Below are 12,393 nucleotides of genomic sequence, written 5' to 3' on the forward strand. Positions count from 1 at the left end.
TGCTTCCCAAACGCCAGAGGGATGCGGGCGGCAGAGCGCGAGAGGCGGCTGCTAGGCTGCTGGGCGCTTTGACTCTCCCTCCACCCAGCCCCCTTGGGCTCCTCTCCTCTTCCCTCTGGACTCCGGTCTCCTCCTGCTGCCCCGGCTTGCCAGAGCCCTCTGCTTATGGCAGCAGCTTACCTCGTCTCCGGTGCGGCTTTTCGGTGCACGACCCTCTCGCTCCCGGGGCTGAGCCGGGTCACTGGATGTTGCTGAAACTCTGGAGATCATGCGCGGGTTTGGCTGCTGCTTCCCCGTCAGGTGCCACTGCCGCCGCCGCCGCCTCTGCTGCCGCTGTCCGCGGGATGCTCAGTAGCCCGCTGCCTGACCCCCGCGATCTTGTGTTCTTCGGAAGCCGTTTGCTGCTGCAGAGTTGCGCGAACTAGTCATGGTGCTGTGGGAGTCCCCGCGGCAGTGCAGCAGCTGGACACTTTGCGAGGGCTTTTGCTGGCTGCTGCTGCTGCCTGTAATGCTACTTATCGTAGCCCGCCCGGTGAAGCTCGCAGCTTTCCCTACCTCCTTAAGTGACTGCCAAACGCCCACCGGCTGGAACTGCTCTGGTAAGTCCAGAACCCCAGCCCCCGACCCCTTAACCCCTCAGAGGAAACGCGCGTTTCCAGTACAGACCAACCTCCCCAAGTGCGTCTCCCCAAGCCCCTCGACTCCAACCGCTCCAAACCCTTGAGACCACCGACCTCCACCCAGAGGAGCACAGAGAACTGTTCCAGGCCGCTAAGGAAGGGGGCGGGGGTCCTGGGGAGGACAGAAAGCGCAGGTGTAGGAACCTTTGCATCCTTGCACTTAAACTGGAGCTGCGGAGATTTTAAGAAATATTAAACGGGATGGTTTTGTGGATTCACTGAAAAGAGCACCAATCCTTGGGCAAACATTAAAACAGAACCTCTTCTGTCACTAAAGAAAAAAGTCTAGCAAAAAAGAGAGAGAAATAAGTTTATGAGAAAGAACGAGCGAGAAAGCAATAAATCAAATGGTGACTGCAGGGGAAACACTGATTACTGGCAAAAGTGCCATGAGGGTGCACTTGTCTGGCATTCAAGACCAGGTCACAGAAATTCTAAAGGAGCTTGTGTTTCAAGAGATTTAGTTACTCTCTCTCTGCCTCTCTCTCTCTGTCTCTGCGTGTCTCTCTCTCTGTCTCTCTCCACACACACACACAAACATGCATACACATCCTCCTTCTCTAGCTGGCTGCAAAAGACGTTGTTTTTGCATCCCCGAATTGCCTCTCTCTTGCCTCCCTCCCCAAGCTCCTAGATGGTCGAAGGAAGTTGAGACAAGAACCATTCGCCCGTCTACCAGGCCGGACTGTGCATGACCAAGGCCGGGCAGGCTCACGCGTAGGCGGGCGGAGGGCAAAACTGACCCCACTGGGCGCTGACTCCTCCATTTTTGGGCAGGCTTCCTTGGAGTGCGTCAGGCGCTCTTCTTGCTTGCTCGGGTCCCTTCCGAGTCTGAACGCGAGAGCTTGGCAAGCTTTGCTGTGCTGAAGCCTCCTAATTAAATAGGGCCCGAGGATGGGAGTTGCTGCACTGTCCGAGTAGCTTCGCATTTCAGTATGACAGCCCATAATCTACCGGCGGGATTGTGGTGTGATTTCACTGGCATTTTAAACTGCATTAACATGCCTGGGTATTGTCCCCAAGGTCTGGTCTGTTCTAGTTTTAGCAAGTGTGTATGTAATTTTTCATCTTCTGTATATATAATTCCACGGAAGTTGAATCTAGCTCTGAATAAAGTGGCTTTCGGGGATGTGTGTGAGCTGAAGTGTATGTAACTTTGGAGAAGAGGGAATGACCAACTGTAACTTATAGGATAAAAGAATATGTCGTCCTGGGTAGTTACTGATGTAAATTCCACAAGGAAAATTATTATACATTATTGTAGTTTGCACTTTTTAAAGACAAGTTGAGATTTGCAACCTTGTTAGATTTGGGTCAATATATTGCCCTTTCTAAATTGCAATTTCTAAATTTGGCATTTTTATAAAACTCAGCATGTTTTTTTTAACTTATTCGTGGCTCATGCATGCATATATGTTATTTTGGATAGACTAAGTTCCACTTTGCAGGTACCTAATCACTTTTTTAGGTGCTTTATCATAGGAATATTAAGTAACCTGCAAAATCAATTGTTTGGAATGTTGATAGCTTTGTAGCCCAACATGACTAGTTTGTTTCATCCCTAACTATGGTACTGTTTTAGGAACTAACTAACTTAAATATGAAATTGGGGTTGACAATCAAGAAATTCATTATTACCAGATATCTTATAAGGATCTGCAGAAACTAAAGAAAATAAACTGGTCTTCCAGGCAGATTGTCAAGAACCTGGCACCCCTTTTTACCCCTGTTAACTTGGAGGTGATCAATCTTCATTTGAGCCAGACAGACCATCAGAGAAAACACTGTGCCTGTTTATCTTTATTATTGGGGCTTTGTTTCCTCTTTGTCTGGAAAAATTCCAAATAAGGGGTTGTTGCAGACCTTAAAGCAAAAGAATGATTAAAGATAAAGAAATGGTAAAAGGCATTCTGAGACCGTCACCAGCTCTTTTCTAAACTGTGAAGTTTGGGGGTCATAAACTATAGTCTACTTAATGAGAAAATAATAAGGAAGCTAAGAAGCAAGTGTTAAATATTCATCCACCACTGCCAGTATTAACCCAAGCTAAAATAAAAGAGCATTATCAAAAAAGCATATTAAAGACAACTGACTAGAAAAGAATAGTGAAAAAAAGAAACTAACATTAATCACTTAACTAGAATTTTTTTAGGTTGTCAGTAAAGAATGACCTTGCAGTACAGCTGTGGTTGTTGGAATTAAGATTTAGGGCAGTTCTTTTAAAGCTTCAAGATATTTCTTTTTTTGTTCAAGTCTATAACATTTAATGACTGGCGTGTTCTCTTTAAATTTGAGGTTATGATGACAGAGAAAATGATCTCTTCCTCTGTGACACCAACACCTGTAAATTTGATGGGGAATGTTTAAGAATTGGAGACACTGTGACATGCGTCTGTCAGTTCAAGGTAAGAAGTCTGGTATTTGCATCTTCTAATTCATTAATGAGACGACAAAGCAGAGATCTTCTTTTACAGCCCATCACTTGGCAATTTATAGCTATGGAAGCTAAGAGGAAAGCTGGCACCAAACAAAAGTACTGGCAAGAGAGCCAACTGATGTCAAAAAGGCACAGCTTTTTGGAGAAATGTATGTGCCACAGTTATAAATGCCACTGGAGGTAGAAAGCTTCAGGTTGTTCTTTTGGTGTGTCAAAGGAAAAGTATGTTTCTGTGCCCCTTCTAACATGCATGCTATAAGTCAACTACTGGGAATAATAGTCAAAATCATTGCTGGATTAGAAGTGTGGATTTATACTTTTGTTTATTTTTGATTGGGGCTATCTTCTTTTGGTCATATTTCTCTGTTTTAATGGTCTTGGGCTTTATTATCCTGGCAATCTGGTTAAGTTTTTAAATGAACTCCTTATCAATGTGACTTTAAAATTACTATGCTAGTTTGGAAATCACAGCACTTATTAATATTTGTCAACTTTTCATGGATACCACATTCAGTTACAACCGAATCTCCCAGGAATCCAAAAGAGTGCAAATAGACAAAAGTTATTTCATAAACATGAGGAAGATGTTCTTTTGTCTCATGTTAAAAAAATAAATAAAAATTAAAAGAGAGAGCGATTGCAGTTGTGGTATTATCAAAACTAGGTTATTAGTATTTATTAAAGATAGAACCCAGTGTCATTATTATAGTCATCATCTAACAAATGCTTTCTACCATGTGAAATATAAGCCTTTTTTTCTCTCAATATGTTTTTATAATTCAAGTATTAGAGATGCTGTACTGATATCTTACGTTCACCTTTGAGTGTTGTTGAATTACTTTTTAAAATACACATCAAATCTAACAAACGGTTCAACTAGAAAACATTCCCATTAGTGAAAGTATATACTGGGGATAAGGGAAAATTTTTCCAAGATTGTAAGCAAAACTTTAAAAAAAAATTAAAAAGGCTATAAAACAAATAAAATATTAGAACTTAAATTCTGGTCTAAAATTTGTTATAGTACAATTGTCTCTCAGTATCCATGGGGATTGGTTTCAGGACCACCACAAATACCAAAATCCAAGGATGCTCAAGTCCCTTATATAAAATTATGTAGAATTTATATATAACCTATGCATATCCTCCTGTATACTTTGTCATCTCTAGATTACTTATAATACAATGTATATGCAATGTAAACATTGTAAATACAATGTAAATGCTATGTAAGTGGAAAATTCAAGTTTTGCTTTTTGGAATTCTCTGGAATTTTTTTTTCTCAAATATTTTCTATCTGAAGTTGGTTGAATCTGCGGATTTGGAACCCCCAAATTTGGAGGACCAACTGTATGTAATATTTAGAATTGCTGATGAAAGTTAAATATTTTAGGTTAAGTTCAACCTCCCAGTGAGAAAAAGAAGGGAATTCACATTTAAATATGGTTTTGAATGGTTTATAGTTAAGCTAGAAACTTCTTGGACATTTTTTTCTTCCTAAGAAAAGTAATAAACAGCTGATATTTGTAAAGTGCACCACCACCTGGTGGGTAAGTATTGCTGTGCCCAGGTTACAGTCATTAGACCATATGATAGTGTTGGAAATATTAATGCATATTTAATATTCATGCAACACCAATTTCTAAGGTCTCTAGCCATACTGAACAATGTAATTATGTTCTTTCAGTGAACTACTTGAGAGAGATGGAACATAAGAACTCTGCAAGTCATACTTCATACAAACATTAACTAAGGGGAAAATATAGTTGGATAAATCATTAGTTAAAGGCCCACAGGATTTTGTGGATTTTTTCCTTTTCAGTTTGTAATTCCCAGAAATTTTTCTTATTTTCATAACCATGGGTAGACATAAGAAGTGAACTCATATACAATATAAAATGAACCAAGAAGAATGTTCCTCAAATGGAAAGCCATAATTATAACAAGATTCACCAAGAGAAAAAAAAAATGAGGAGTTCACAAAATTCTAAATGGATGCATGCTACTAAAGAAAATTTATAATTTTCTTATTAAAGAAATTGTGTTCAGTTTTCAGGTTGCACAGAGGATTTTGGTATAACTTTTATCAACAAAGATATTTATGTTTTTTACGCATTCGATCAGCCAGTTACATTTGTCATTAATTTAAATAATCGTTGAGTGGTATAGATTGCAGGGGGCGGGGGGAGTGAATGCAAGTTTGAATAAGAAACTAAAATGTAAATTTCCTTTTCCTAATGCCTGTTGCATTTTAAATTTACTACTAGATTACTGCTGCTATTAGTTTGTGTGTTGCAAAGTTGTCAGGAGAAAATAAACTTTTCCCTAGTGGAAAATTTAGACTCTGAACATACCAGGAATAGAGAGTGGCAGAATTAAGTTCAAGATCACAAATTGTGAAAGAATAATAGGTATTTTAAGCTAAGAGTATCTTGACTCAGTACTTTCTAATACTTTCAAATGTATTTGAGAATTTTTTGTTTCCCAGTCTGATGAAAAGGCAGATGTCCTGAAAAATCTATTTTTCTATATACTGTTCTAAACTAGCTTAGGTCATCTACTCTGTTTCTCCTGCTTTCAGAAACAGGTCCAAATTCTTCCATTCAAAATGGGTGCCAAATGTGGTCTTTCTGGCTGAGAGATAAATTTCAAAGAGAAGTGGGTATATGAGTTGTATAATCTATGTTTTGCAGTTTGGATTATAATTGGAGCACTAAGGTGAACAAATATTTATCTTCACTTCTCTTAGATGATTTATGATAAGCATATTCTACCCTTCAAGCATGTTATCTCATTTGTTTCTCACAATTGAGTGAGATAATTATTTTCTCCTCCTTTTACAGATAAGGAAATTAAGACCCATAAATATAAATAACTTACCATTAAGTGGTGATCCTAAAGCCAGAACCTAGGTCCTTTGACACCAATCTAATTTTTTCTAGGACATTCTACATGCAAATAAAAATATTATAACAACAACAGAAGTACCAGTTTATTGTAGACAACTCGATATCAAAAGTAGTACAACTAATTCTTGGATGATGATATAAGTTCCAGAAATGGCCTGCAACCTCATGCATCCTACCTTCCTCTCTATATACCAAATGATATCCTGGTCATTCTGGTAAATCAGCTGTGTTTCGAAAATTTAGAGACAGTGGATGGATGAATGGATGGATGGATGGATGGATGGATGGATGGATGAATGGATGGGTGGATGAATAAGAGAAGGAAGGGGGACGAAAAGAAGACACATATGCAGCTATTAATAGCACTGGTCATATCAATTAGTATGTAATGATCAATGATCACTTTATAATTTAAAAATATGATGAAGCCTTATGTTTTTTAGGTATCGTTTAATTCAAATGTGAAATGTTTTCATTTAATAAGCCACACTTTAGATCTGCAATTGTTCCAGTAACTAGGACTGTATAACAAATTGCCCAGAACTTAGTGGCTCAAAACAATGAACATTTATTTTGCTCATGAATCTGCAGTTGGACAGGGCTTAATGGAAGCAGCTCATCTCTGCTCCCCTTGGTGTTAGCTGAGCCGGGGAGGGAACTCAAAGACTTGTTTCTGTACTCTTCTCAGGACTCTCACTGGACTGTCAGCTGGGGACCTTGGTCCTTCTCCATGTGGATCTCTCCATTTGGACTAGTTGGGGCTTCCTCATAGCACAGTGGCTGGGTTTCAATGGCAAGCATCCAGAGAGTGAGAAAGAGCCAGGTAGAGGCTGTATCCTTTAACGACCTAGCCTCAGAAGTCACACAGAGTCACTTTCACCATAGTCACAGGCCTGCCCACTCACTTAAAATCATAAAAAAATTTCCATATGAAAAATTGTAGTCACAGAGAAGTAAAAGTTACCTATGGAATGATCAAAGCATTGGGACATATGTGGGTTTTTTATCGCTTTCTTTTTTGGAAGAGAAACATGCCATATCCTAAGCTATTATTCCTAAGCCTTTGACAACCGGGAATATAACAGAATTCACTTAACATCTGTGGAGCGCCTTCTATATGCCAGACTCTATGGAAGGTGCTGACAATATATAAAATGTAAGTTATACATAGCTTCTAGTTGCTGAAATCTCAGTTAAAAGAAATTCTTATTAACCAAACAAGCAATACATCGTATGAAAAATTTCTCACATAAATTTTTTGTTCATTTGTAGCAAAACAAATTCCACATATTCATTGAATCCACGGGTGTGACGTGTTGCTGCTTTCTTAAGCAATGTGGACATTTTGGAACAAAATCATTCACTGAAAAAACACATATTTGGAAAATAAACTTAAGATATTTAAAACATCTGAAGGAAGCAGAATCACTTTTCCCCTGAGAGGAAGTTTGGACAACACATACATTTATGAGCTTAACCATCTGGCCCTGAGTCTTGTTTTTTCTTTACCAGCCAACTATGTGGCCTTTAGCAAGTCACCTAACATCTGAATCTGTCCCTTCCTCTGAAACTGAGCAGTATTCATAATTACCACTGAAAATTATTTCCAATAATTTGGCATATTTTAATGTAGTAGTTAGCTTATTTTTTTGTACTTAGGGTTAGCCTGTGTTCCTTTATTTTTCTAATTTTAGACATGCATGCTTCAGTGTCGATGTTAGCTGGTAACTCTGCTAGTTAAAATATATATCATGAAAGGCACATAATTTACATTTCTTTTTATAAAAGAGTATTCCAAAGCATTTTGAAACATGACTCTTAATCCTCCCAAATGCCCCAGTTAACCATTTCGAATGGGGGAACTAAGCTATAAGCTTGTTAAACATTTCATTTTTGAGTGATATACACAAGGTCCTACACTAAGGCAGTGAGGGAAATGGGAGAACCTGGGACCAGACTTCCACTCCTGAGCCTTAATGATTTAGAGTGTGCTTCCTCCATGTGTTATTCATTTTAATGAGTGCAAGTCATGGTAGTAAGGGCCAAAAGCATCGTGCTGATTATCTACAGTTAAGCTCTTTTCAACTCCATACAAATCTTCCTTTTGGCTTGTGCATAGAACTTGGCAGCTCTGTTTTTAGCACTGTTCACATTTGGCTTACTACATCCTTCAGAAGTGGCATATGAGCGCTTTATCAGTTTATTCGATATTTTAAGATGCATATCAGCATTGTGTACTAGCACTTGACAGAGATAATAAATACTTCCCACCCCTCACTCCTCATCTTCTGACTACATCTGAATAATCTACAGAAGTAGATGAGAAGGATAAATAGAGCAATTCTAGGTATTAGAGAGAAGAAAACATGGGCCCAAGTAATCTACACGCAAAGTATTGTAACCAGGGCTGGAGATGGAGATTAAAAGGTAATCTGGGACAAGAAGCTAGGAACCAAGCATGAGAAGCTAACTAGCCCAGCCATTCACACTAATTATGACTCTCATCTGCCTACTGAAAAGGTCAGCAAGTCTACCGACTATAATATGTTACCAGCTGGTCACTTCTTTCTTGTCCCTCTTCCATGTCCTCAGATACCATTGTAGTGGTAGTGGGTCCTCATAAATCCTCCCTACATTCTCCTGTCCCTGACACTGAACACAGCCCATTTATCAAGCACCTGTCCATCCACCTGCCTCCCTGGCCATGGTTCTGGCATGAGCACCACCTCTATTTATTTGGTGTCTCTTCAGTATTGCTTATTGGAAAACTCAACTCTTTACTGACATTTTCTTATTGCCTTTTATTTTTCAGTAGTGATAAAGATGTTCAGTTTTATGGTAGGTCAGTCTTTAGGTATATATATATATTTGGAAAGCTTGTGAAAGACAGCCCTTACACAGGTATCACCTGGTCAGAAGTGAATTGCCTACTGAATTAAAGATCCTCAGGAGTGAAAAGTTCCTATCAAAATAGTGTTTTTAAAATATAATAATGTAGATAGACTGAGTCTGGTAGCCGTATAGTGTAACTGTGGAAAGGAATTATTATACAGAACCTTCCAGAATGTCTAGATTATAAATTGTAGAAATAAAGATTTTAAAAATATGGTATATTTAAAATGTTTCAATCATTTTAATCATATTTAAATAATTTCTAAATAGATATGATTTAGTATCTAAATTATCTGGTTAGCAATTATGGTGATTATGAGTGTCGTACAATTTGAATTTACTATTAGGAGAATAGTACATAACTATTAGTTAAAAATTATATTTAAGTTTTTCAATAATAGCTGTAGAGTCAGATTCAAAAAACTGTCATTTCAGAGAACACTGTTTTATACCATTTAAAAAATGGTTAGGATGGTTAAGCTATTACAAAAAGGCAACGAACAAGAGCTAACCGGTTGATTGGTAAGGAAGTACAGATATTGTAAGAAAATAAAGAAAATGAATCTCAGGTTTTTATCATCAGATTATAACCATATTGAGAATTTGCTTTTTTGCATAAATCCTTGAGTTGAATTTAACTTTTGATAGAGTTTTAGGTTTATTATCACATATATTAAAACCCTAGCCATCTCACTAAATTATTGGTTTATTTTATATGTCTTATGAATTAGCACATGAAAAATCCAAATATTTTAATAAGAAGTAGAAAACAGAAAAGTGTTTTCACATACATGTATAGGTATGATTTGTTTTACTTAGTTTCTGGCATGGGTGAGTATTTATAAATAATTGTCTTGATCATTACATCTGTTATAATTAAACAATGTAGCACATCAGAAGATGATCACATCAGTGGCGTAATTAGCAGGTATAGGACACAGCCAAGTATCTCTAATGCCTTAGAGTGTGATCACATTATCATGAGTACACCCTGTAGGTTGCCTAATTTCCATTGTAAAATGTGTACATTTTTGTAATGAGGTTGTTTAAAAATGAACTTTTTGTTTTATGAAATATAGGTTAAGTCATATTTTTGAAGAGTCAATCAAGTTTACATATGGTTCAGTAGTTGTTGATTTTTTTTCTGTATTCTATGATCTGTTATTTCTTTCTACACTGTATCTACATCAATATCCAATGGTCTAAAAATATATGAAAAATTAATAATTCAAATATCTTATCCAAATATTTAGAAATTTGTAAAGATTCAAATTCAACAGAGGAAAAACATACTAAGGAGTAACTGAATTCTTTGGCATTTCAGCTATATACTTCTGCTCCAAACACAGATAGACACTATTTTTGAATAGCTTGAATACTATAACATGTTCTGATTTTTTTCCACCAAACCCTATGGGTCACATATTAGAAAAAAAATTAAATAATATTGATGCATTTGTTGTTATATCTTTTTATTATTGCTTGTCCTATCACTTTGTTGGAATTGCCCGATCAGTTTAGAAGCTCTTTTTCCCCCTATCTGAATCAGATGACTTGACATTGCTTTTGTGTATCTTTGAATGGTGTCCTTACAAGGTCAAAGACTTGCTGGATACAAGGGGGATCACTGAAAATGAAGACAAGTGCTTTCTTTTGTAAATGATGATTTCTGTTCAAGATGTAAGAGGCATGCAGACTCCAGTACTAACCATAGGCTTACATCTGTGTGCTCCCCAGTGCAACAGTGACTATGTGCCTGTGTGTGGCTCCAATGGGGAGAGCTACCAGAATGAGTGTTACCTGCGGCAGGCTGCGTGCAAACAGCAGAGTGAGATACTGGTGGTGTCTGAAGGATCATGTGCCACAGGTATGTATGTGATCCTGAAGACTCCCGAAAACCTTCGGAATGGGTTCTGAATCCCAAAACCATGTCTTGCTTTTCACGTTATGGCCTGTTTATCGTTATCCAAATAAATAATCCAGACTATATATTATTAGCTAGACAAGCCTCTTATTCTTTCATACAAAGTATGCATTATTCTTATTCTATGTCTTTTTACATTTCAAGTCACTTCTGGAAGAAAGATAAATGTACCATAAGAACATTGGTAGATTTTAATATGTATGTTATTTAATGAAGTACAGACAGCTGAGTAACATAATTAGAAATCTAGATTGACTGCTCAGCTTCCAAACATAAGAAACTTATCTATGCATGAATAAAGTTTGTTTGTTTGTTTGATTGATTGTTTGTTTGCAACAATAGGATCGTCTGGTGGAAGGCAGTTTGCAGATTTGGGTTTGGAAGTTAAGATGTGTCTAACCTTAGCAGTCCTACAAAATACTCCTCTTAACAGTGAGCTGATTATATTGAAGAATGTATTGGTGATAGACATGACTTCTAATGACATCTGTCCTTTCTGACACAGTCAGCCTGGGCTCCCACAAAGCTTTTTAGTTATATTGTACCAAGAATGCTCTAAAGAAAGTAAGGAAGAAGAGTGACTTCATAGGCTCTTTGGTTTTTCAGGTTTTCCTTTTGAGTACAATGGTTATTAGAGCTGAATAGCATTACAGGAAGGAAAAAAAAAAGAGGAATACAGCTCAACTTTTTAAAGCCATGCTGTAAAATGAAGCTGAGTTTTCAGGTTAGGCTTGAAACACTAAAATCACATATATTAAAGAAACTTTAGTGTCCCTTGATAGTTGTTCTTAATGGCAAATAAACATCTTCCTGGAAAGTCATAATTTCTGAGGAATTAGATGGTATAAGCATATTCAAGAAAAATAATAATGATATAAGGACTTTCTTCAAAAATGGAAATATAGAATAATATCAAGAAAGATCTATTTTATTGAAAGTCTCTCTCAGATAACAGGTATTTCTATTCTAGGGAATTATATTTAAAATTATGTGTATGATGGCTGGGGCAGAGTGGTAAATGAGCAAGGGAAAGTCTCATATTCTTTAAAACAGGGGTCCCCAGCCCCTGGGCCACAGACCAGGGGGAGCCAGCGAAGCTTCATCTGCTGCTCCCCGTTGCTCCCCATCGCTCGCATTACCGCCTGAACATCCGCCCCACCCCCATCCGTGGAAAAATTGTCTTCCACAAAACCAGTTCCTGGTGCCGAAAAGGTTGGAGACTTCTGCTTTAAAAGATTATCTTAGGCCTATTGATTGTTAGCAGTTGACAATGTTCCAGGTTGTACTGGTGACTACCGAAGTTTCTAAGAATTAGCAGAAGAGAAAGGTATCATTCCTCATGAACAATGATGTAGGCTTTTTCGTTTTGGTTTTGGTTTTTAAGTAGTCTTTTCTCCTATTTGATTCTTTGCCTCACAATGTGGATGTCCTTCCTGCAAAGGTGACTGGGAGGCAAGTTGGACTGGTGCATCCCTTGCTTATTTGCTAGAGCTAACAGATCATTGCCATTCAATCTATGAGTGAGAAGTAATGCATGGAAGTAAGAGCAAC

At 37.7% G+C, this 12,393-nt stretch overlaps 1 protein-coding gene across 2 annotated transcripts in view; it reads left to right on the forward strand.

The window, feature by feature from the left end:
- The first annotated feature begins 427 nt into the window (after positions 1 to 427).
- The window catches only part of TMEFF2 (transmembrane protein with EGF like and two follistatin like domains 2), a 250,068-nt gene continuing 238,102 nt past the window's right edge, over positions 428 to 12,393 (forward strand). Inside the window, exons 1-4 of one of the 2 annotated variants that reach the window (XM_073806979.1) lie at positions 428 to 599; positions 2,976 to 3,085; positions 10,656 to 10,785; positions 11,185 to 11,274. In XM_073806979.1, the coding sequence (XP_073663080.1) occupies positions 428 to 599; positions 2,976 to 3,085; positions 10,656 to 10,785; positions 11,185 to 11,274 (502 nt within the window). The remainder of the gene's footprint in view (positions 600 to 2,975; positions 3,086 to 10,655; positions 10,786 to 11,184; positions 11,275 to 12,393) is intronic. The other variant, XM_019931472.3, reaches the window with a different exon arrangement.

Source organism: Tursiops truncatus, chromosome 7 (assembly GCF_011762595.2).
Source record: "Tursiops truncatus isolate mTurTru1 chromosome 7, mTurTru1.mat.Y, whole genome shotgun sequence".
Taxonomy (NCBI): Eukaryota; Metazoa; Chordata; class Mammalia; order Artiodactyla; family Delphinidae; genus Tursiops; species Tursiops truncatus.